The 27,874-nt window shown below is 42.4% G+C and overlaps 1 protein-coding gene across 4 annotated transcripts in view; it reads left to right on the top strand.

Annotated features, from left to right (window-relative positions):
• The window catches only part of DENND1A (DENN domain containing 1A), a 458,345-nt gene that overhangs the window by 80,171 nt on the left and 350,300 nt on the right, over positions 1–27,874 (top strand). For all 4 annotated transcript variants that reach the window (XM_072125842.1, XM_072125843.1, XM_072125844.1 and 1 more), the window contains exon 3: positions 5,877–5,920. In XM_072125842.1, coding sequence (XP_071981943.1) covers positions 5,877–5,920 — 44 coding nt within the window. The remainder of the gene's footprint in view (positions 1–5,876; positions 5,921–27,874) is intronic.

Genomic DNA, 27,874 nt, shown 5'->3' with positions numbered 1-27,874 from the left:
TGAGTTACCTGGTGATTGTTAAAAATGTACTTGCATTTCCCTTCCTCCTTGTTCCCGCATGACAGGCTATGATATTCTGCTTTATGGAGAGCTTTGTTACATCATCGGGCACTTAAAGTCATGTGACAAGGATGACATCATGGGTCTACTGCATACAGTATGCATGGGGTACAGTTTACTAATGTTAAGAGGCCAAAGGACTTGTGAGGATGTCATTCTGGTCACATGACATGCTGAGAAGTGATATGGGAGGGTCCGACCGAGCAAGACAAGCCTTCTCAGATACCCGGGAATGCAAAATAAAATTGATTTATTTGGATAGAAGGGAAACATTTTTTAGCTAAAAGAAGGGTGTCAGTTAATAGGGCTCTATGGGAACCTTAAAAAAAAAAAAAAAAAAAAAATAGCGTAACTAGTATTTCAGCATCAAAGGGCAATATTCAGTTTCCAACTCTGCAACTTGACTCTGCACCATCCATAGGTTCTAACTTTCTACATCTGGTTCCAAAGAAATGTAGGGGATTTTCTACATTGGCTCTTTACTGCGTCTCCCTGCTCTTACATCTCTACAGAATGATGCCTACCTGCGGCCATATAGATTCTTGCACAATAGCCGAGACATTAGTCGTCAATTTCGATCCATGATGATTATTTGATTACAGTTTTTTTTTACTTTCAAAAATTGAGGATTAACTAAACTACTGCTGCTGTCACTAGTAATTTTAGTATCAATGATGAATCATTACATACAGGCGAATGTCTTGAGACTTGATATGCCCTGAAATATGCTCATCTCCAGAACTTAAGAACCACTCCTACAAGTGCAAATCAAGCGCAAGCAATTAAAATATTAATTATATGGTGTTTTTTTTTTTTATTACTGAAATTCATTTTGCTGGATAAATGATGGAGCAGATGTTGACTATTTGCTCTACCGAACTAATGGCACTTCTGTAGCATCTAATAATGATGTATCCTAGGAGATTATTATATAAATGGGGGGCATTTTTAGCCACTTATATATATAGGTATATATTTTTTTTCTTGCTTTTTTTCTGTAAATTAAGTGATTTTTAAAAGCCACTTTGTACCAACAAATGGCACGGATGACAGTAATGTGAAAATACTGAATAAATAAGCATTTTTTTTTTGTCTGTTAATCGGATTGTCCGCTTTCCAAAATCCCTTTTTCATTTAAGGCCCGCTTATGTTAAGCTCATCACAGGGTGTCTTTCTATTGATGCTTCAAGCATTCAGCGGTAACAAGAGTTTCCCTGCAGCGCCTCCACAGGGTAAAAGAAGAATTACACATTTATTTATTTTAATAAAGAGGCTGAGTAGTACAAAAACGTAGTCTTATAAACCCTAGCGAGACGCTTGTATTTACATAGAATTTCCTAAATTTGTGTTTGAGGAATTGTCTTTTCCTTTCTTGACCTTTATTATAATAATAATAATAATAATAATAATATTTTTTTTTTTCTCTTTTTTGGCATATATTTATTTTTTATATTTCTTCTTAGTAAATATTTCCTAGTATTGATACTAGTACTAAAAATATAAATATTTTGGTGAATTATCAAGAATTTGGTCAGCGAACATTTTCTACATTTTACAACATGTTTTATTAGATGTTGCTCCATTGATACTGAAGCTGTTAAATTTTTTTCTCCAGGCCCCACCTTTTCCAAGGCAATTTGTGTCATTAGTTTTGGCTCCCTACTATCAGTCGAAAGGCGAGGGGTTGTCTTCTTCACTTCAGAGTCACCAGTCATAATTTTTTAGCAAAATAGAGTAGGGGGCATTCTATGTAAAACTTGTGGATGGAGTGCTTCAGTAACGGGGTAAAACTTGTGGGCGGGGGTTACAGAATGGGGGGGATTATGAGGAGGGCACTAGAAAATAGGGACATTATAAGTAGTAGGTGGCTACGGAACTGGGGACATAGTAATGAATGAGGATTCATAGGAAGCAGACACTATACTATGTGGAGGCCACTGAGGGGGCATTTTCTATTATGGGGGTGTTATACTTTGTCAACACCCAAGGGCTGGGGATAGGTAGGGGTGCTGCAAACTGGAAATTTCTCACAATGATCCCTTTTTTGTTTTGTTTTTTTTGCTCGTTCAGTGAGACTAACTTTTTATTTTCCATACTTTTTCTTTCTATATGCTATTTTGTTATCCTGTGTATGACTTTAAAAAATGGTAAATATCATGAATAACTGTGGATCACTAAAATTGCCTCAATTGTAGACTTTGGTGACTCATACATATAAATATGGAGAGTCAGGACTGAGAGAGGATGGAGAGACTTGTAAATAAAGCAAAATTTAATGGGGAGCCAGTAATGACGGCAGGAGACGGGCGGCACTGACGGTATTCCCAGTCACTCTGTGTTCTGTTTATTTAAAAAATGTAACCATTGGTAGAATTTATGCTTTCAGGTTTACAATGGGAACCATCCGTGCATTAACATGCTCGTAAAACAAATTTGGCCTATGAAAACTCTGTATTCAAGCCAACTCCGAGGAACATGTAAACATTAAAATTACTCATGAAAGAATTCAATTGCCCTTGAGCTACAAACCCAACAAAATGAAGTGAGCTGTAAAGATTGTAGGATCGCCTCACCCAGACACGATGATCAAAACTCTGAGCTATGAAGTCTGCATCTGTTAGCGATGTGTCCCAAGGCAACTCTTAGCTCACATATTTGCAAGCATTATGATATAGAGGGAGAAGGTGTCTGAGGCTAATTCAGCTTGAACTGCTTTACTGTACTGGCACATTCAGTCCCTCTGGCACATAGGGTTATACTGTAGATCACAGCTATTGGGTATGGTGAAGCTTTTATTATACTTAAAAGAGATGCCTCACATTAGTTATTCACATTTACAAAATTTTAGTTCGGAAATTTGCAAGATTATTGTTTACTAATTTATAGTTGGTAAAAACAATTACCCACCACCCCCTCCCCCAAACAAGTTTTGTGGGTGGTTTTAGTTGGCACACATTGAAATTCCTTGCCCCTCACTATCACGAAAATTTTTCATTGTTAAAATGACAATGTTTTATTGCAAAAGCTGTAAAGAACTTGGATTTCCACAGAATTTTGTGACATATCCCTAAGATATTCCACCCATGTCCATTTTCATTGCATCCGACTGCCATGACCCCAGCTCTGTGCCAGGGAAGATGTTTTCCATTCAACTGTTTTTTCCACTTGAATAAACTCTCATAATGTGGTATATATTGTGTATATTTCCCTTCCCTCTACAATAGTAAACTATGCACCACAATTGCAGAATTTACTTGCAGAATTGCAGAATATACGGCCATGAAATGTCTTGAAGCAAGAACTTTAACAAACTATGGGAATGGACCAGATGGTCCAACCCAACCATTTTAAGCAGCAGAGACCTAAAAATGTATCGTCAGCGATTATTTGGAACTTCTTATGGTGATGGGTTAAAGTTTAAGTTTTAATTTTAAAAACCTATTTTGAAGTCGTTGGTAGTTGCCAGAAGTTCTTTTTAGTGGGAATTTGGATACTCGTATCATCACTAATGGAGGAAGGGGTAGAGGAGACCAGCTGAATGCTGTCCCTCTCCCTGTCTGTTTTTGCTCTGCATAAAGAGACGACTGTAAAAGGACATATTATAGCAAAAGGACTGTAGCAACAGAAGCAAAGAACATGGAACTTTAGCGATGACCTTCCTATGAAACGGAGACAAAACTGTTCATGCGGATGATTATTTATAATACTGTACCCACCCATTCTCCTGAGCTTCTATTTTTGTTAACTAAATTAAAGGTGATCTCTAAACCTTGATATTCACTATGTCAGCCGGGATTTCTTTGAACTTCCAGATGAATGATTCTTGGGGACCACCAACTAGCATCTCTTAGCAAAATAGTCCCTGGTGGGCTTTATATTTAGCTCTCTTTTGCTGGTTCTCCGGACCCCATTATTGTGTTGCATGTACTTACTGAAGAATCCTCTGGTGGGCCAGTCCAATAAAAGGCATATAACACTCTATGCAATCCCCATTGGTTTGGTTCAATGAATTTATCGGCAATCTTATTTTCTTTATCTAAAGTATGTAGTTTCCCTTTAAACTGAGCGTGTTGCCAAGTTGGGTGCACATACTAACAGCATCTTCTTAGAATATTTTAAAACTACCTTCCAGTTCACAATAAATTCATAAACCTTGACAACATGGTGATATCCTTTTTATTCTTTATGGTGTGGTTCCTCCAATTCCTTTCTCTGAAATTGCCACAAGTTTCTGAGCCTACTGTGTGCACACTGCCATTTCATAGGGTAAAACTTTCCTCCCAGCTACTGGCTGATCCTTCCTGGAATGACTGTTGGAGTCTATTCACATTATGCTTTTGTATGTCTGGACAATCCCTTTGCTCCTGATCCATCTTAGAGAGAGGGGGAGTATTTCAGACTACCAAAAACATATTGGGGGTGATTTATCAAGGCTTGTATGCCAATTTTGTGGTTTACGAGCCTTGAAATAATAACAAAACCTAGTGAACCACGAAGGATTGTGATTATTTCCCCCATAAGCCAAGTGAACGAGGAGGGGACGTGAAGAGGGCTGTGTTGGGTAGCAGAGGGGGCTAGTGTGGGGCGTTCCTGCCCCACTGCTGTGCACTAGTTATAACCTGCCCCTGTTCAGGCGAAGGTTGTAGTGAAAATCTAAGCAAGGCTTGGGTCTTCCTAAGAGCTAAAACACATGTCTGTGCTCAATCTGTGCAGTGGTTGGATTTTACTGACCCAAATTTTTTGATGCTTTGAGTCCCCTCCCTGACATTCATCCATGGAATCTGGCCACCACTTGGTCCATAATTCACAGACTGACCTTGTCATTTGCTTTAGTCCTAATGTTGAGAGAGTTGTTCGAAACTACTGAGCCTCCGTGCACACAGACGGGATTGGAAACGGGAGAAACTGACAAGCTACTAATATTTTAACGAATTTTTAATATTTTTTCGAATATTTTTTTAATTGTTATCTAGAGGACTGCTTTAAGAACTCCAATCTGCTAGTTAATCCCCAAATATGTTCAGTTTAAACTTTTACCTTCTACTTATCGTTCACATGAACAGCACGTAACAGTAGACTAATAACAGGCTGTATAACGAAGTGTCTCCTGGCTGATACTTCCAAGTGTTATGAATTCTTTTTTTTGACAAATGGTGTTTGTTATACCGATGGCATTTAATGAAGGATAAAAATCAAAGTAGCAGATTGTCAGGGCTGTTTTCTGTAAATCGGAGACTAATATCTTCTTCGTCTGTCAATCACGGGGGTTTTTTTGGAACGCTCTTCAACTTCTAAATCCATATACCTGTACATAAAGCGCGTGCATATAGTGAATGTTTACATTCTGACTCAACGCCTCTGTGTCTCATTTTAGAATCAAAGGACGAATAACAAGCTCGCTGCTTTTCCCACGTCCCCCCGGTAGACCAAACGCCGCTTTGAGTTCTTACAAAGTGCTTCTGCTGGCCATTTGACAACAGTCAGCGTTCTTTAAAAATATGAGACTTTTTTTTTTTTTTCCTTTTGGAAGTCAATTTTAAACTGGTTAGTTGTAGTGTCAGGTAACAGTTTAGATTTAATGGGGCAGCCGAGGTTTTTTTCTAACTTTATTTTTGTTCCTCCTTTTTCATCTTCCGGGGGAGGCTAAAGGGAGAGTCTCCGAGAGAGTTCTTTTGCTTTTCTCTACACAGACCCAGGCTGCCCTCGCAGGATCCCCTGCCAGGATTTCTATCATCTTCTGATCAAATATTAATGTATGATTCTCTGCTTGCTCACTAATCCAAAGCCAATTAATATTATCTGTCAATTATTTACAGATCCTGAGCTGCAGAGGATCTTCCCAGAAGACTTCAGTGACCAGGTTTGGAATGCGTAATTAATTTTCTCACCCCCCCCTTCTTTTAACGTGACTCCACATCTTCCATGTCTGATACTTATTTAATGTGCTGTTGCCGCTGTCCTTTAATAAATACAGGTGAAATCTTGATTGCCTGAGCCGAGTAGATTTACTTCTAAGTAAGATGTCACAGGTTATTTATTGGGAGATGCTTGTGTGTGTCTTCATGCATTTGCGCTCGCTCGCAAAAAGTGGATTTGAAAAGTAACAAGAGGGAAGATGTTATGTAGGAGGTTTCTTAGCCATGTCCAGGAAAGTTGGGTTAAGATCTTCTATTTCTAGAGGTTAGACACTTTAATATTTAATTCTAGCTATGTTATACGGTTATCCAAAACCCATAAAGCAGCATATGTATACACAATATGAGTATTGATTTTGTACATCTGATATAAAATGGGGGGCTAAAAGAGCAAAATGTCGACCCTACACATCACACAAATGATAAATCGGATTAAACTGCTGATAAGGTCAAATGTGCACCAGTGCAAATAAGGATAAAAAAAATCTTTGTTTTTTCTTCATTTTTTAAAAAGAAAACAGTGTCAATTAGGCAGATGTTAATTTTGTTTTTTTTCAACGTTCCTTCTCCATAAATTCTGTGCCTATAACTTATGATAATTTATCTTTTTAGTAACACCCCTTATGTGTAAATCAAACACTATAAAACCATCTGCAAAGACTGTTGACTAACAGCTATTCTTCCTGAACCCACTAGAACCCCTTTCTGAATGATGTACAATCTGCTCAGTTCCCCCTGCTCTATAACATGCTGCCTGCAGATAGTACACTATGTATCAACTGCTTAGCTCCTCCGCCTCTATAACATGCTGCCTGCAGATAGGAAACTGTGTACAATCTGCTCAGCTCCTCCTGCTCTATAACATGGTACCTGCAGATAGGTCCCTAGGTACAATCTGCTCAGATCCTCCTGCTCTATAACATGCTGCCTGCAGATAGGACACTATGTACAATCTGCTCAGGTCCTCCTGCTCTATAGCATTTTCCCTGATGATAGGACCCCATGTACAATCTGCTCTCATCCTCCTGCTCTATAACATGCTGCCTGAAGATAGGACCCTAGGTACAATCTGCTCAGCTCTTCCTGCTCTATAACAGATAGGACACTATGTCCAATTTGCTCAGTGTTGTATTTTATGTGAAATGAGGCTCAAATTGGACTGTCCTGATAAAGAGATTTCACTGTGTATAAGAAAGTTAACCCTTAAAGTCGATACTGTGATAGAAGAAAAATGTAACTGTTCAAATTGCTTCTTTTTCTCCATTTTCAGCAAAAGAAGTGATCAAAAGATCTTTTTCAAAGATCAATTTCCAAAATGACATACGTGAAAATGTCAGCTTGGCCCCAAACACAGCTCCGTACACCAAAGTATAAGTGTCAGATTTTAGAATCTGGAGCTTTGCAGAAGTTTTTTTCTTAACTAATAAAACATAAGAAAAACTATGTAAATTTGTCATGTCTGTAAAGGTATTGGAGCAGAGAATAAACGGCATGCATCGTTTGGACCGCGCCGTGCAAGTAAAAATAACCCCCCCCCCAAAAAAAAAAATGGTGCAGCCGCATCAGCCTAGTACATTGAATATTAAAAGGTGCCTTTAGGAATTAAAATTCTTCCCAGACAAATAAACCCTCATATGGCAATGTTCATGGAAAGAATAATTTAAAAAAAAAAAGAGTGAAATACAGAAATTGACAAAGGCCTTTTCTGAACCTGAGAGGGGTTAACGAAATTTACCTAATAAGCATTTCTTATGTTAATGAGTGTACTGCGAATTGTAGCATAAGCCGCTTCAAACAAAATTTTAAGTATTCTGAAACATATATAGGGTAACTAATATATTCCTCCTAAATAAATCCGCTGTTTTGGTGGATTATTCTGCATAGTCTTCATCTCGGGGAGTTATTGTCAGTGTATGTTGTGTCCTTAGGCATGGATCTAAATTTACCAGGGTTTGGTTTATGGTTTGGTGTTCTTCTTCTTGCTGTAGGTCTAATACTTTAAAATATTTCCATAAATTGCATAAGTCTTCACCGTATCATTGACATATGCAAATCTCACCCCCCCCTCTTATGTATTCTGGATTTAATAATTTAGAATCGGACTCATCGCTCTCGGTGCTGCTTGTGTTAACATTACATTCAGATTCTCACTTTGATGCGCACGGTTTTCCCTTCTTTTATAATCGTGCTCTCATGTGGGGGGGGGGGGTGAGCGTTATAAAAAATAAAATTATTATTCCACAGTCATGGGCAAAATTATCTTTCTTTCAGATCCATTCATACATCCCATCTGTCCTGTGCCTTTTAATGAGCCGGATACTTCAAGATATGATTACAGCGTAATAAAAAAATAATGCCGGGCTTATATTTTGGTCCGATAAGATGGTAAAGCGCTCTCTCATCTGAGTTATATCACTAGGGTACCCTGGTTTTTTGTAATTCTATTGCTGTTACGTGGAATATTAGGGAAAGCAAAGAACAAATTAAAAGGGATTATCCCACCAATGAAAGTTCTAATGAAATGATTCATCTACAATGTTAATCATTCTACTCATTTAATAAAAATATTCTTTCTAAACTGGGTCTTTGCCTGTCCATTGAATGGGTCAGTGCCGGGCTGTAGAGTTTTCGGGTCTCAGTGTAGTGATACACAATCCTGTGGTCTAGTCTCCTCTACCTCTGTCCTAAATGCCCAATATGCTCTCCTCTATGAAGCAAATAATTTTATCTCGATAGTGATGTAGACTTAGATTGCCTCCACCACTATTGTATGTGAACATAAGGCTGCATAAGACCCCAGCATAAACTGGTAAGTTGCTGTCACTTTATCTCTGCTAATGGAGGCTCCTGGTTACTTCACAGTTTGGAATAAATAATATATACCAGATTTTTCGCACATCCCTATAAGACCCCCCCCCCAATTAACTGCTGTGTGTAGACACACACAGGAACACACTCATCCACTGCTAAACGCACACAGGAACACACTCATCCACTGCTAAACACACACAGGAACACACTCATCCACTGCTAAACACACACAGGAACACACTCCTCAACTGCTAAACATACACAGGAACACACTCATCCACTGCTGTAGACACACAGGAACACACTCATCCACTGCTAAACACACACAGGAACACACTCATCCACTGCTAAACACACACAGGAACACACTCATCCACTGCTAAACACACACAGGAACACACTCCTCAACTGCTAAACATACACAGGAACACACTCATCCACTGCTAAACACACACAGGGACACACTCATCCACTGCTAAACACACACAGGAACACACTCATCCACTGCTAAACATACACAGGAACACACTCATCAACTGCTAAACACACACAGGAACACACTCATCCACTGCTAAACACACACAGGGACACACTCATCCACTGCTAAACACACACAGGAACACACTCATCAACTGCTAAACACACACAGGGACACACTCATCCACTGCTAAACACACACAGGAACACACTCATCCACTGCTAAACACACACAGGAACACACTCATCCACTGCTAAACACACACAGGAACACACTCATCCACTGCTAAACACACACAGGGACACACTCATCCACTGCTAAACACACACAGGAACACACTCATCCACTGCTAAACACACACAGGAACACACTCATCCACTGCTAAACACACACAGGGACACACTCATCCACTGCTAAACACACACAGGAACACACTCATCAACTGCTAAACACACACAGGGACACACTCATCCACTGCTAAACACACACAGGAACACACTCATCCACTGCTAAACACACACAGGAACACACTCATCCACTGCTAAACACACACAGGAACACACTCATCCACTGCTAAACACACACAGGAACACACTCATCCACTGCTAAACACACACAGGAACACACTCATCCACTGCTAAACACACACAGGGACACACTCATCCACTGCTAAACACACACAGGAACACACTCATCCACTGCTAAACATACACAGGAACACACTCATCCACTGCTAAACACACACAGGAACACACTCATCCACTGCTAAACACACACAGGAACACACTCATCCACTGCTAAACATACACAGGAACACACTCATCCACTGCTAAACATACACAGGAACACACTCATCCACTGCTAAACACACACAGGAACACACTCATCCACTGCAAAACACACACAGGGACACACTCATCCACTGCTAAACATAAACAGGAACACACTCATCCACTGCTAAACACACACAGGAACACACTCATCCACTGCTAAACACACACAGGAACACACTCATCCACTGCTAAACACACACAGGAACACACTCATCCACTGCTAAACACACACAGGGACACACTCATCAGTGCTAAACATACACAGGAACACACTCATCCACTGCTAAACACACACAGGAACACACTCATCCACTGCTAAACACACACAGGGACACACTCATCCACTGCTAAACACACACAGGGACACACTCATCCACTGCTAAACACACTCAGGGACACACTCATCAGTGCTAAACACACACAGGGACACACTCATCCACTGCTAAACACACACAGGGACACACTCATCCACTGCTAAACACACACAGGGACACACTCATCCACTGCTAAACACACACAGGAACACACTCATCCACTGCTAAACACACACAGGAACACACTCATCCACTGCTAAACACACACAGGAACACACTCATCCACTGCTAAACACACACAGGAACACACTCATCCACTGCTAAACACACACAGGGACACACTCATCCACTGCTAAACACACACAGGAACACACTCATCCACTGCTAAACACACAGGGACACACTCATCCACTGCTAAACACACACAGGGACACACTCATCCACTGCTAAACACACACAGGAACACACTCATCCACTGCTAAACATACACAGGAACACACTCATCAACTGCTAAACACACACAGGAACACACTCATCCACTGCTAAACACACACAGGGACACACTCATCCACTGCTAAACACACACAGGAACACACTCATCAACTGCTAAACACACACAGGGACACACTCATCCACTGCTAAACACACACAGGAACACACTCATCCACTGCTAAACACACACAGGAACACACTCATCCACTGCTAAACACACACAGGAACACACTCATCCACTGCTAAACACACACAGGAACACACTCATCCACTGCTAAACACACACAGGAACACACTCATCCACTGCTAAACACACACAGGGACACACTCATCCACTGCTAAACACACACAGGAACACACTCATCCACTGCTAAACATACACAGGAACACACTCATCCACTGCTAAACACACACAGGAACACACTCATCCACTGCTAAACACACACAGGAACACACTCATCCACTGCTAAACATACACAGGAACACACTCATCCACTGCTAAACATACACAGGAACACACTCATCCACTGCTAAACACACACAGGAACACACTCATCCACTGCAAAACACACACAGGGACACACTCATCCACTGCTAAACATAAACAGGAACACACTCATCCACTGCTAAACACACACAGGAACACACTCATCCACTGCTAAACACACACAGGAACACACTCATCCACTGCTAAACACACACAGGAACACACTCATCCACTGCTAAACACACACAGGGACACACTCATCAGTGCTAAACATACACAGGAACACACTCATCCACTGCTAAACACACACAGGAACACACTCATCCACTGCTAAACACACACAGGGACACACTCATCCACTGCTAAACACACACAGGGACACACTCATCCACTGCTAAACACACTCAGGGACACACTCATCAGTGCTAAACACACACAGGGACACACTCATCCACTGCTAAACACACACAGGGACACACTCATCCACTGCTAAACACACACAGGGACACACTCATCCACTGCTAAACACACACAGGGACACACTCATCCACTGCTAAACACACACAGGAACACACTCATCCACTGCTAAACACACACAGGAACACACTCATCCACTGCTAAACACACACAGGAACACACTCATCCACTGCTAAACACACACAGGAACACACTCATCCACTGCTAAACACACACAGGGACACACTCATCCACTGCTAAACACACACAGGAACACACTCATCCACTGCTAAACACACAGGGACACACTCATCCACTGCTAAACACACACAGGGACACACTCATCCACTGCTAAACACACACAGGAACACACTCATCCACTGCTAAACACACAGGGACACACTCCTCACTGCTGTAGACACACAGGAGCACACTCAGCACTGTTAAACACACAGTGGAACACAATCTGCACTTATTTACACACACAGGAACACACTCTGTCCTACTATACACAGGAACGCACTCTGTCCTACTATACACAGGAACGCACTCTGTCCTACTATACACAGGAACGCACTCTGTCCTACTATACACAGGAACGCACTCTGTCCTACTATACACAGGAACGCACTCTGTCCTACTATACACAGGAACGCACTCTGTCCTACTATACACAGGAACGCACTCTGTCCTACTATACACAGGAACGCACTCTGTCCTACTGTACACAGGAACGCACTCTGTCCTACTGTACACAGGAACGCACTCTGCCCTACTGTACACAGGAACGCACTCTGCCCTACTGTACACAGGAACGCACTCTGCCCTACTGTACACAGGAACGCACTCTGCCCTACTGTACACAGGAACGCACTCTGCCCTACTGTACACAGGAACGCACTCTGCCCTACTGTACACAGGAACGCACTCTGCCCTACTGTACACAGGAACGCACTCTGCCCTACTCTACACAGGAACGCACTCTGCCCTACTCTACACAGGAACGCACTCTGCCCTACTCTACACAGGAACGCACTCTGCCCTACTGTACACAGGAACGCACTCTGCCCTACTGTACACAGGAACGCACTCTGCCCTACTGTACACAGGAACGCACTCTGCCCTACTGTACACAGGAACGCACTCTGCCCTACTGTACACAGGAACGCACTCTGCCCTACTGTACACAGGAACGCACTCTGCCCTACTGTACACAGGAACGCACTCTGCCCTACTGTACACAGGAACGCACTCTGCCCTACTGTACACAGGAACGCACTCTGCCCTACTGTACACAGGAACGCACTCTGCCCTACTGTACACAGGAACGCACTTGGCGTTGATATATACACACACCGGAACAAATGTGAACAAGTCTTAGGCTTCTGACCTCACTCTAGGTCCTATAGAAACACTTGTGGGGTTGCTGGAAGATGGAAGACAGTGCAGAGGCATTTCTCCCAGAGATCTGGGGAAATGCTTTGTTAGCGCTTCACTCAATTTCCAGGACAGCGGTCAGGTGGGTCTGGTAGTGCTGGATCCTCCTGACATTTTTAGCAAGATATTTTCTTGCTTAAAAGTGTGTCTTAGGTTCTGAAAAATATGGTAATAAGAATCCTTCATCTGTATATGAGCACTACTGAAGGTTGGCCTGGGGTTGGCAGTATGTAGGACTATTCTGTAGGACCAGCCGCTAGGTGGAGGGAGGTCTGTTCATGTAGCAGAAATTTGTACTGACTTTCCCAGTCATTAGAATAAACCTTGCAAAAGTCCCAGTGCTTTCCACCATTACAACCGCATTAAAAACGAATAAAACTGATTGTCTGCATCATGTCTGCCCTGTGTGATGAAGGACACCACGTTTTATAGAGGTATTGGAACAAAGCAAAGATGTGCAGCTATGCAGAAAATCTATGCTGAAAAATTGGGTTGGAATGTAAGAAGTTGAAAGATTTGCCTTAGAGGTGATCATATTAATATGTATAAATAGATCCACGGTCAATTTAATGATTTACTGTATAAACTATTCATTCCAAGTCCTGGATAGCCTGCTATGGGCAACAGATGCATGACATCCCTTTTTTTTTTTTTTGTGTTTTATATGTTTTATGTTGTTAGTTACCACTGTGGGGACTGACAAATATATGCTAGGTGTGCTTCTGTATAATAGTGACAACTTTTGCTTAGGAAACATAGCAGATGTCTTTTGACCAAACCTGCTTGTTTAGTAGTTTGCAGTTTTCTCCTCTGCAGACTTTATTTTATTACTGAACTGGTGTTTTTTTTTTTCAGACCATCTACTATAATGTCTCCAATACACTGCACTGCACGTATAGAAACATCTCCTATATAGCTTTCTCTCTTTCAGAAGTTTTAGCATCATATATTGAGCATTATAAAGCATTATAAATTAATAAAGCAAATAAATAAAGCATTATAAATTAATAAAACCATTGGGTTTTGTTAGAGGCTTACCATTTCGCTCCAGCGTGTGTCACCCCCCCCACCCCTACCCCTCTCCATAGACTTTCATGTAATGTGGCAGAACAGTTAAGGACCATTTACAGTAGCCGCACTGGACTGGAAGTAAGGACCAAGGTAAGTATATTATTTTTACACCACCTGGAGCCATATAAAAAAAAAAATCTTGACAATCTCTTAAATTTTGAACAAAAAAAAGCCTTGCACTAAATTTATCTAGGTTTTTAGACATGATAAACCAGGGACACTTACACATTACTCCAGGCCCTTCACTCTGAATCTTTTTACATGTGTTATCCATAGCCGCCTCCTTTCCAAAATCAACTGTTAAAATCTTGCTAATGAGTTTATTTTAGTCACAGTGCCTGGATCTATGAGTAAGTGTCCCTGATTTATCATGCTTGATTGTGGTAGATTTCCTTTAACCCCTTACCAACGTGTGATGTATTAGTATTGCAGGTGTATGGAGAGGGCAAATGGGAACGGGGAAGCAAGATTAATTTTGTATGTATTCTTTCTCTTGTTGGAGGAGCAAATTTTATTAAAGTGCCTCTTGGAAAACGACCAAGAAACTGATGAAAACTTGCCTTTCAGTTCTACAAAAAAAAGGTGTAAAAAAAAAAACCCCATACAGTTGAAATTAGGGGGGAGATTTATTAATCTGTCCACTACAGAATTCTGCCTTAGTTTGCACTAAAATACAGTCTGGACCACATTTATAAAGGTTTTTGGCTCTCCTACGAAATACACTATCAGACATGAATTTAGAATAAACTTTTCCTGTTTTAGTCAAATTAGAATTGCCAAAATTATTTATATTTGCCAAATGCCAGAATAATGAGAACATTTTTTAAGGCACCTGTATTTCTTTCTGCAAAGTTAAAAGTTTATGTGGATAACAATAGTATTTGGTACGATTACCCTTAAAGGGGTGGACTGAGACTGTAAAAAAACATTGGTGGGCGGGAGGGGACTTCTCAAAAAAAAAAAAAATCTGCTTGCCTCCACTTTCCCTCCCGGTGTCCTGCGCTGTAGTCTCTCTGGCCTGTGCCCCTGTAAACAAATGGGCACAAAATGAAGAAGGGACACCTATCCGTCCCTATTCCAAGTGCTGCATAACGCGGAACGGCTCAGCGTGGCCGTCTGGAAGCTGAATGATTGTTTCAGTATCACATAATGTGAAGTGCACCAGTCGATACTGGACTTTTTTTTTTTTAACCTTGGATAATGACATACTCTTACCAGTTTCAGCCATCATCTTCTTGAGGTCTTTTGCTTTTGTTCTTGTGTTTCAGAACAAAGCACATTTGTCTCTAGGACACAGAATGCATCTCCTTTTTAAACATTCCCATCTTGTTTGTACTTATAATTGTTTGTACAGATACCTTCAGGTACCTGAAAATTGCACCCAAGGATGAATGGGCCTTTCCCACGATGTTGCACAACGAAGCAGTGTGTTTCAAGTGCGCCTTAAAATATATCCACCTATCCAAAGATGTGACATAATCATGTGGGCTGCCCCGAATTGTTTAAAGGCATAGTAATCATAACAATGCATATGCTGCTTTTTATATTGTGTATGTTAACTTCTGGTTTCTAAAATCGGTACTAATCACGCATATCCACTTGTTCGAAAAGTGCAATGTCCTTTATTCGGGTGAAGAAGCATAAAATCACATGCAGGGAGAAGCAAGCCTTGGCAACGGGGCCGATTGGCTTGAGCGCCACTGAGCACGAAATGGCCCCGTTGCCAAGGCTTGCTTCTCCCTGCATGTGATTTTATGCTTCTTCACCTGAATAAAGGACATTGCACTTTTCTAACAAGTGGGTGAGTGCCGTTACATTCCTCTACATGTTGCTTATGGACTTTTATGTTTATTAACTGAGCACCACCGCATGGTCCTGTACCGAGATCTCTAGTTCCAGGATTGGTCTGTGGCTTTATGTGTGTCGAGTGGGGATACTGCTCTGATGGAAGTGCCTGACAGTTTTCCTTCATGTGAACTTTAAACACGAATATCCAGTTCACAATTGGGTCAAGGATTTCCTTCAAGCTTTTTGTTACAGAAGAGCTTAGAGGGGTTGTACCAACCTTGCAAGTTGTCCCCTGTCCACATGGTAGGAAAGAACAAACTGATTGGACCCTGATCTGATGGAATTTCAGGTTGAGCTTGTCTCATGCTGCCCCATTCTATAATATGAGATTGTTGGGAATTTCTCAGATATCTCATACGAGAATGTTGGCAATTCCTGACACTACCATACAGGTGAATGGAGCCACAGGTCACATGCTCGTCCCTCAGCTCCACCAGGACTTCCCATTCCTCGAAGAGGTTCCATTCTTTGGATTGCTGAAGATCCAGTTCCCTTGATTGATGGATCCAGCAGTCAATACCTAAGCAATCACATTATCCCGCTTTGGATTGGGAATAACTTTCAAAGTTGATTGAACCCTTTTAATAGTAACAGAAAGTGAGCAGAAAGTCTCTTCTTTTATTCCCCAAAAAGGAATACTCGCAGGATCCTGCAATATAAACCAGTGTCACTTACATGATCCATTGTGTGCCCTTCTTCAGTATCGGCTGTTCTTTAAAGTTTATATGACATCATTTTGGTGAAAATGGACAGTAAAAAGATATGCAAATGAGCCAGAAGGGCTCTGATGGACGTAATGGAAGATTCACATCCCCCCCCCCACCTGGGCCCTCTCTTCACTTAATTATGTACTCCCCTTAGTAGGGCTTATTGCCCGCCTCCTTCTGCTAGCTAGGGAGCTGGTGACATCACCCAGCTTTCTGCATTTTCCGCACACGTCTCTCGCCTATTCAGTGCTAAGCCGGCCTCTTCTTGACACTGCAGCGCATTGCAGAAACGGCCACACATGCGCAGGAATTGGCTGGGTGATGTCACTGGCGGTCAATAAGCCCTGCAAAGTAGAGTGAAGACGGAGCTCGGGGGATCTTCAATGATGTTCACCAGAGTCCCTCTGCCCAATTTACATTTTTTTTTTTTAAACTCCCCAAAATAAGTCCATAAACCGTTAAAGATCAGCAGCGGCAGAACGCGGGGGCACAGCGGACACAATATAAACGCTGGTTTATATTGTAGGATCCTGCTGGTAGACGTCCTTTAAAGTAGGGAAGGTCGATTGTCGCCATTATTTTTATCGCCATTATTTTTATTCTTTTTAGAAATAATGGAAACTGGCGGACACAAGTGTGAACTAAGTCAAAAAAAATGTAGTTGCCAAACTCTGTACCATGCTATTGAAAGGGTGGTTTTACATTTTGGGTTGCAGTGCACTGATATAAACGGGTCAGTCCTGCTCTCTTGCCATGGAGGCGCTGCAGCGGCAGACTCGAGATCTTTCTGATCCAGAGGTAAATAAAATGTTTGACTTGCTGGTGTTTTCTAACACCTAGAGCCATAAAGCCAGTTACTGCCTGGTCTGCCTGTCAGTTTGGAATAATATGTGATCCCGCTGCTTTCTAATGCACAGAAGCCGCTCATACTCGCCACCGTTGTTTCTTTTTATCGCTCGCAGGCGTAGGGGGTGCCCTAGGTATGAAACGAGACCAAATCTAAAAAGGGACGTATACAAAAGGATGGAAGCTAAAGTTTGAATGCTTGTGTTTCTGGCCAGTGTCGCTGTGTCTGTGTACTGCGGCTGGTCGCTGTTTTATTCCGTGCATCCTTTTGTACCTTACAGTAAAAGAATCTGTCACAAATTATTGTGGCTTAGAGCTTTAGAAACAGAGAGCGGGAGAAAAAGAGAGAGAGCACAGATTGACATCTGCGACTAGATAATAATGGGCAGCCGTTCCTGCTCCCCTCCAGCCACAAAGCCAGCGTCGTCTTCCTGAAGGAACAAGGAGTAAGAAGAAAGACGAGTGATGAAAGAGAGATACAAATCCACCGAGCCTCAGACGTGTTACTGTTGGGCCAGTTGTCTGCGTGCTACCATAATCCATTTTGATCTTCGCTGTCTTAATTGTCTGCTAAAGACAAACGGACAGCAAAACTTCGTCAGCCTCATCTCATCTTCCGAGGCGGAAAAAAAAATTGTAATTATATATATTTGAGTGGCCTCTGCAGGAGAAAAAAAAACAACACTTTTTTTTTTTTTGGGTAGCCAGGCAGAGCATTTATTAAAATATGTCTCCCTCATTATTTCAGCCCTCTCAGCTCCAACTGATCTCAGTGTTTCATGAAATATGTAATCTGAAATGTAAATAAGGGCACATGATGCCAAAGTAATGCGGTAATGAGCGAGCCGTCTATGGCAGGATCTGGATTGGAATGGAGAACACGGGTCTCGCTCTGACTTTACAGCACTGTCTAATTTTACCTTTTTTATATGGATAGCACTTCATAATACTTGCCTTGTAACCTACAAGTCAGAAAAATGGAAAGAAAGACATGCTTGGCTTAACTTTATCATACATATAATTCCATCTATCCTTTCATCCATTATTTCATCTATCTATGTATGTATCCATCATGTATCTATATATATGTTTCTACATCTCTATCTACTCATGGAAAGTCCAAAGCAGCACAGAAGGAGTAATAAGCAAATAATGGGTGGGTGCATGGTCAAAGGTCCTCCAAACGTAGACTAGGAAATAAAGCACCACAAAGATGCATAAATTGGTGGAAAAGAAAGTGTGGTCCTTTATTCCATATAAATGCGAATGTCCAGTTCAGTCTAAGGCTTTCTTAATCTTGAGAAAGGTTCAAACGGAGTCCAAACATCATATTTATATGAAATTAACAATAACACCATTTTTTCCCAACCAAGTTATTTTACTTTGGAGTGCAGCTTTTTTCAAGTTGTTTTCTCTCTCCCCCTCTGCTTCTGTCTTGTTTACTCTCTCTTCCTCTGACTCAGTCTCTCTGCCTTGCTTTTTTCTCACAGCTTAGATTTTGTTCAATCTCTCCGCCTCTGCCTCGTCTCGGCTCTCTCGCCGCCCCTGCCTCGTCTCGGCTCTCTCGCCGCCCCTGCCTCGTCTCGGCTCTCTCGCCGCCCCTGCCTCGTCTCGGCTCTCTCGCCGCCCCTGCCTCGTCTCGGCTCTCTCGCCGCCCCTGCCTCTCGCCGCTGCTGAGCCTGAGCCTCTCAGCCGTTCTTCATCTGAGCGTCTCAAGGCGCCGCCCCATCTACTCTTCACAGGCACTTGGTGACATCAGGCGGCTGTCTGCAATTCTTGTGATTTACCATTCTTTTAAGCTACCAGCAGCTTACAGTGCGGCTGTGCGAGGAATGGTGTTTTAGCGCATGCGCAAGATTTGCTTACAGCTGGGTGTCTCTGAAGAGTGGATGGGGACAGAGGCGTCCATATCTACTTGTCTGAGGTGTTCAGGTGACGTAAGCCTGAGCGCCTCAGGCTCATTTATATATTCTTACAAAGTTCTTTTCTCTGTAAATTAGAAACCTTATAACTAATAAAGAACTCCACCCACAGAAATCTTTATAATCAACTATATAAAAATTTTCTTTGTGGGATTTCCTTTCTCTAGTCGTCTCTCTTCCTCTTGTCCATCTCACTCCCTTAATTATTGAAGGAGGAAGAGACAATTCTCCTTGAATCTCTTTTCTGAATCCAGTACAGTGAGTGGGCCGCAGGCCAAGGCACATATGGAAATATGGAAACACGTTGTAGGGAATCTACTATGGATAGCATGCTAGCACCAGGAAAAGGGATTTGAAAAGAAATTCCTTGTTCCAAAAAAAAAAAAAACTTCCAAAATGCAGTCATAAATTGATGATGCATGTTGTGGTCTCAAGTGTATGATCTGGTTCTCTTTCGGCTAAGCCCTGATCATTTTCTATTGAGACGCCTGTTTTTCTGCAATGTAAGAGGGGAGACTTGCATGCACCATTTCCCTGGCCTGGAAAGAAAGGAACATGCAGCCCACAAGTTTTTACTGCGTATTAAGCTTTTGCTGAAAAACAATAATAAGTTTCTGCTCTCCTGCATCACTAGCATCATCTTGTGGACCGTCCTTGAATAGGACATATTTTGCAGTAATGAGGCTGCAAGGATATTGTACTTTGATTCACCTGATATTTGTGCTGGGATAACCAGGTTCTAGTGATCATGTATAAGGAGACAGTAAAAAGATTTTGCATGGTGCACTAGAAAGTTCTGTAAAGGGATCTTCCAGAAAAAAACATTGTGACAAAACCCTGGGATGTGCGTTCATCAGTCTGTCTATTGACACAGTAATGTGGGCAATGATGCAATCAGATTGTGTGTCTATCAGTGGCCATGGAGTAAGAGTTCTCTTTACGGAGACTTTGCCAATTTAAGCCTCCTTGCAGGTATGTGGAGACTTCTAGCCATTGATGCTCCAAAAGTGGATACTGGGAAATATGCAATTAAGTTTTACAGGATGGGACAAGGAAAACCACACTTCTTTTGCTACCAATGTGAGGCAGCCCACTTACCATCAAGCATGACCAGAGCTTCTATGGGACCGTTGGCCTTCTCGCCTCACAGTAACAAGAGAACAGGAGAACTGTGGACTTGAATCGATGGCAGTGGAGTGTCAGAGGATCGGCTGCACATGTCTGGAGGCTTCATAGCCTCCTGATACCAGGAACCCAGCTCCCGAGCTACCAAGCACCTGGCAAATCTTCTAAAGAAATGACCTGGCTGCCTGGCTCCCAAACGACTCAGACCCCACCAGCATAAATAGGAATGGCAGATAACAAAGGCCACAACTCTCTCTCCAAACCTCTCTACCCACATGTATCAGATTGGGAGCACCAGTACCTGTGAATGCGCCTTTGAACATTAATGCCAACCATAGCGCCAGCACAGGCCTGACCGACAACCCAGACACCAGGCTGCATTGGAGTGCAAGGTGCACACAGCACCTGATACTGGAATGGAAGTGCTAGTACTGGGATAACCTGCAAGCTATCTCCCTACGCCCAAGTTCCCTCCTCGAACCCTCCATAACTGCTTTGACTACCGGCCCCCCAACACCACAATATTAATTGCAACAGTTAAGCAATGCACCCAACCTCAGTGTATCAGCGCCGGCCATGAGGGGATACGCTGTATCAAGAGGCTCGGGATTGTCAGCCAGACAGCTTGGACGCTTCCACCAAGTGGTCCCAGGAGCAATGGACCTTGTCCCTCCCGGCTAATGCTGGTTCCATTGTTACCTTAGAACACAGTAAAGTAAGCTGTTGCAAGTAACCACATGTATTACATTGCAGTCATATATGTCTATGTTGTATGTATGTAACTAGGAACATAAGCAAGTAAGCAACAAGCAAACAAAATGTAGTCAATCATCATCCCTAGTGTAACATGTATGTAACTATATCTGATTCCCTCTCTGTTTTGTAACAAAATGTTTGAGCACTGTGTAAAAAAGAATCCCCTCCCAAAAGATCAATATAGTAATATCGTATTGTATTGTGTTTTGCAGGTATCTACCTTGACAATGATGTTGGCTTCATCTGGTGTAGCATCAGATTGTGTGCTCTTACTTGTAGTGTAAATTAAGCCAATTAAGTCTAAAAGATCCAGGATTCAGGTATCTAATTGAGTGCCAGACATCCTTCCCTCTATCACCGCTCAGCTTTAGCGCGTCTTGGTTGCTCCCTGTGCACCTACATCTGGAAGCCGATATCTTATAATGACATGTATTCCTATTTTCACCTTGTGAAAGTTACAATAGTAGTAGTGCTCGAGGCTGTGTGCCAAGCTCTCCCAACATAGTATCTAAGAAAACCTGTCACTCACTGTCATCCCACCCATATGTAGCTTCATACCGTGTAAATAGAAACGTGGAGTTGGTGAACTTGACTTCCGACTTCTCCATTTTTCCATTATCCAGCCTCCTTTAATAAACCACATTAACCACAAGGTCAAGAGAAGCAGAGGTACACAATGTTCAGGGCAGCTAATAAAAGTAGACGTGGTTGTGTTGTAACTTGGAAGTTGGCGTGAAACTATGATCACAAAAAAATGTTTTATTAAATGTGTTGCGGACACTTTATAAATACACGTGCAGGCAGTTTGCACTGAAAAGGACCATAGTCTGTAGTAGAATCCATTATTCCAAAATATTCCATTCCATTGCAATGTATATAGTCTTGGATCATTTCTATCAGGCCTTAGCAGCAATGGTTAGATTAAATACAGACCCGAAATAAAGCATACACCATCTTTGATTTTTGTGATTTTTAGCTGGGACATAATAAGAATATTTCTGGAATTTGGAAGGTCTAAAATTTTGGTAAATACACATTCAATGAAAAAATATATGTAGTGAAAATGTGTAAAAAAAAAAGTTGGGTTATATCTTTACTCTGACTTTCTTTTTTTTTTTTTTTTTTTTTGCTAAAAAGTTGAATGTTTATAATTGCACATTTTTTGATACCAGAAATGTCACAATTAGACTGGCAACTCGCTCTCCTTTTACATTATTGTATCAGCTCATCGAGCTTTGTGGGCACTGCTTATCTTTGGTTTTGCCACAACGTTGTATATTTGCTTTTGTGCTGGGTGTATTCTACACCCAACCTTAATAAGGATGTTTCACCATGAAGATATGAACATGTCACTATGTGGGGGCTGCACTTAGAATTTTCTTTCTAGACCCCATGATATCTTTAATGAGATATCATTAAAGATATCTGGCCATTATAATACTCTCCACTGTCAAAGAGGAGGAGCTGGAGCAGAGGTGGGGGCATGTGTTAAGCTAATTTTCTATTTGTCAGAGAAGATTATTATAACACATACCCCCTCCCTGACAGTGGAGAGGATTATAATGATCAGATACTGAGACTGATATCTCAGTAACTGTAAGGGCTAGAAAAAAAATGTAAACTGTTCCCTGAATCTATGACGCAACCCCTAGGGCAGCGGTGGCGAACCTATGGCACGGGTGCCAGAGGGGGCACTCAGAGCCCTCTTTCTTAGCACCCTTGCCATCACCCCAGGACAGGGTTCACCAGACAGGACTCAAGGCCTCTTGCAGTCCCAGGCAGCCCAGGAAGCCCAGGACCCCAGAAGGAAGCTACAATGATAATCCAAACTTCTTCTCCTTCCTTCTACTGTATTGTTGTCCTCAGGTGCCTATACAATTTAAACATGTGACAGAGCAGGGAGTAATAAGTTACGGCTTAAATTGTGGCTTTGGCACTTTGCGAAAAATATGTGGGTTTTGGTTGTAGTTTGGGCACTCGGTGTCTAAAAGGTTTGCCATCACTGCCCTAGGGAATGACATATTAATATCCACATGTATGAGGTGTTGAAAGATCCTTTTTAAAGGGATCCTGTCATCAGATTTTACTCCATTGAAATGTCCTTTCTAGTATTCCCTTCTTTATATGAAATTCTGCCCATTTTGCCAAGGAAAAAAAACTTCTCAAGTCGTCTGAAAATGAGTAGAAAGTCATATTTGCTAGAAATGAGTCAACATGGAGGCCTATAAAAGTTGAGAAAATCATCTTTTGGATCACATCGGGTTTGTGGTTCTGAGATCTACAGAACTGGAGAACTCTCTATGTATCCATTTCCCAGCAAACCTGATAGGATCCGAAAAGTAAGATCCTCATCTTTAATACCATATATACTAGTGTATAAGCCAAGTTTTTCAGCACAAAAAATAGCTGTATACTACTGGGGGCTGCCAGGCTGTATACTACTGGGGGCTGCCAGGCTGTATACTACTGGGGGCTGTCAGGCTGTATACTACTGGGGGCTGTCAGGCTGTATACTACTGGGGGCTGTCAGGCTGTATACTACTGGGGGCTGCCAGGCTGTATACTACTGGGGGCTGCCAGGCTGTATACTACTGGGGGCTGCCAGGCTGTATACTACTGGGGGCTGCCAGGCTGTATACTACTGGGGGCTGCCAGGCTGTATACTACTGGGGGCTGCCAGGCTGTATACTACTGGGGGCTGCCAGGCTGTATATACTACTGGGGGCTGCCAGGCTGTATATACTACTGGGGGCTGCCAGGCTGTATACTACTGGGGGCTGCCAGGCTGTATACTACTGGGGGCTGTCAGGCTGTATACTACTGGGGGCTGCCAGGCTGTATACTACTGGGGGCTGCCAGGCTGTATACTACTGGGGGCTGCCAGGCTGTATACTACTGGGGGCTGCCAGGCTGTATACTACTGGGGGCTGCCAGGCTGTATACTACTGGGGGCTGCCAGGCTGTATATACTACTGGGGGCTGCCAGGCTGTATATACTACTGGGGGCTGCCAGGCTGTATATACTACTGGGGGCTGCCAGGCTGTATACTACTGGGGGCTGCCAGGCTGTATACTACTGGGGGCTGCCAGGCTGTATACTACTGGGGGCTGCCAGGCTGTATACTACTGGGGGCTGCCAGGCTGTATACTACTGGGGGCTGCCAGGCTGTATACTACTGGGGGCTGCCAGGCTGTATACTACTGGGGGCTGCCAGGCTGTATACTACTGGGGGCTGCCAGGCTGTATACTACTGGGGGCTGCCAGGCTGTATACTACTGGGGGCTGCCAGGCTGTATACTACTGGGGGCTGCCAGGCTGTATACTACTGGGGGCTGCCAGGCTGTATACTACTGGGGATCCGGCTGGGCTGCCAGGCTGTATACTACTGGGGATCCGGCTGGGCTGGCTGTATACTACTGGGGATCCGGCTGGGCTGGCTGTATACTACAGGGGCCTGGCTGACTATATACTGGGAGGCTGTGACCAATGTATTTCCCACCCTCGGCTCGACCCTATACTCAAGTCAATGGGTTTTCCCAGTTTTTGGTGGTCAAATTAGGAGCCTCGGCGTATACTCGAGTACATATGGTTAGCATATCATAGGGGTCATATACCTAAACGACCTCCAGTACATAAGCCCATTGTGTCTACTTAGTTTTCAGTCTGATAGTACAAGGCCATTTTTACCTTCTTTTAAAATCTTTCAAGGACCAGATTTTTCTGAAGCTCTGATATGTGAGAAGTATAGTTTGTTTCCCATCACTACCTCGTAGAAGGCCCCTAGAAATAATTTCAGGATGAATTTGAAGTCCTCTCTACATTTCCAGTCCAAAGGTTTGTCACCAGGTTTGTTTTCCATATAAAATGTTCTTCATCCATAGATTTTTTTTTTTTTTTTTTTTTGTTCTCACTTATTAAATGCACATGATAATTAGTTTTCTAAATGTTGTAGCTATTTTTAGAATAGGTGAGGACGGCAGGATTCACCTAAGGAAGTGGCGTGATCTGTTGTATCTCAGAGTTTTGCACACACATCTGTTTTCTGCAGCGACAGATAATGAGATTTAGATCTCCGATTTGGTGGCCTTTTTTCTTAGCCACTGATACAACAGGAATGTAATAATAAAAAAGAAAAATAGTAAATAGGAATCACTGTATAGTAACATATCATATTTAATAGTTGTGTAGTATGCTAGTGTAATTTTTTTCAGTGAAATAAAGTTTGATGACCGTATTTTTCGGACTATAAGGCGCACAAAAAATCCTTAGATTTTCGCAGAAATTAAAGGTGCGCTTTATAGTCCAGTGCGCCTTATATATGAACTGTACTCACAGACAACTGCTGCCTTGAACTGTGCACAGGTCTGCCACCTGCTGGTCATTCATCATTATAATCCGGTGCGCCTTCTATATGAACCTAGACGTTTTACAGGCATTTATTGATGGTGCTCTTTATAATCCCGTGCGCCTTATAGTGCGGAAAATACGGTAACGGACTGTCTTATTATTATTATTTGAGTAAAACTTAAACTTTTAATTTTATATAAATTAAAGTAAATTTAATCCATCATGATAAACCAGAGACACTTACCCATAGATCCAGGAACCGTGACTATGGTAATCTTTTTATATTTATTATCCTTCCTTCTAAAATCAACTTGAAGGTCTACAGCGCTCCTTGGGGTGTTACTAGAGCCCCTCCATGCTGTAGGTTCACAGGCTGTTACACTGTGCAGCAGCGCCTCTCCCTCCCACTGCGTGAGGGAGTGGAGCAGTAGTAGGGGACAGGGTGAGACATTCTAACAGCTTGTAAAGCTACAGCATGGAGGGGCAAATAATCTGTACCTTATAGATGTGCATGTGTATATGTCAACTTTGCCGAAAACCCTACTCTTATTCTTTCTCTGGTGTAGCAGAAATCCAGTCCAGGATTCAGACTTCCCAGGCACACTACTGTGTGCATTGCTGCAGCAAGTATGAGTTGGCCAGCTATACTAGGGGTGCACCTGTGAAGCCGGCCGGGTGCAACAACAACTCGCTAAGAGCAGTGGTCTGAGGCTTAGCGGCCAGGAGTAGGTAGGGGAGTTTGACCGGATACTGTATCTCGGCTCCTCCGCCCTCTTGACTAAATATCTACAACGTAAATATCTGTACGTAGAGCATTAATTCTACTAGAAATTTGTCCCATTTACATGTATCAATGAATAAGGTATTGTTTAAGGGACTCTACAGAAGTGACAGTTTCCCTTTAAGGCCTTGGTGCACTGGGGGAGGGGCTACCACTTCTGCTGCTCTATTGTGTTCTTCTCTGTTAAATGCCAATCGCTGTGTTGAGGTTTGGTACTGATTTTGCCTTTTGCCCTATTAAGCTTATTTGTAAAAAGTTAAAAATTATGTTTACATTTACTCATCGATCACCAGGCACTGTGACTGTGGTGCTATTTTTATATTTGATATCCATGGCCGCCTCCCTTTTAAAATCAACTTTTTAAATTATGCTAAACAGTATGAGGGGCTCTGGGGGGGGGGGGGCGTTCTTTAGTCCCTCAGTCCTTTAGGCTGTTTACAATGAACACAACATTTTCCCCCATTCCTCTCCTTCCTAATCTAGCTGCAGCAGGAAATGCAGAGGGAGGGGAGACCTGCTCAGCTCATTGTAACAGCCTGTGAAAAGACATCACTGAGGGGGTCTGGAAACACCCCCCCCCCCTCCCCAGAACCCCTCTGGTTATGTAGCATAATTAAAAAAGTTGATATTTTTAGAATGGTGCCCAAGGATAACAAATTTTAGAAGGATACTACAGTCACGGTGCCTGGATCGATGAGTAAGTGTCCCTGGTTTATCACGCAGGATTTCGAAGGTAGATTTTCTATAATCGTATCACCAGTTCCCTACCACAGTCGAACCAACACAAGCTAATTGGTAACAGTCCAACTGCGGAGATTCCCACCAATCCGGAGAACGGTGTACTTGTTCTCACAAATCCCATTAAAAGCTTAACCCATTCTGTGCCAAGCTAAAAATGTTACCAAACACCTTTTTGGTTTTTTTTCTTACCGTTTTCATATTTAGAGAAGCCAAAAAAATCCTGTCCTCTCCCTGGTTGCAAGGGGCATATGTTTTCAGTGAAAAGCTCCACTTCTGCTATCACACAGCGCCACATCTCCCCACTGTACATGTTTGGTATTGCAGCTCATCCCCCTCTTTTTTTTTTTTTTTTAATTAAAATAGTTTGAGGTTTTCTAAAACAATAGGATTGTCCCCTTTTGAATAGTTGTTAATCAAATGAAATCCCTGTAAAGAAAATGCCCTTT

This window comes from Engystomops pustulosus, chromosome 9 (assembly GCF_040894005.1).
Source record: "Engystomops pustulosus chromosome 9, aEngPut4.maternal, whole genome shotgun sequence".
Lineage (NCBI taxonomy): Eukaryota > Metazoa > Chordata > Amphibia > Anura > Leptodactylidae > Engystomops > Engystomops pustulosus.
Note: the sequence above shows the minus strand (reverse complement) of the source record. Positions and strands in the feature narration are given on the sequence as shown.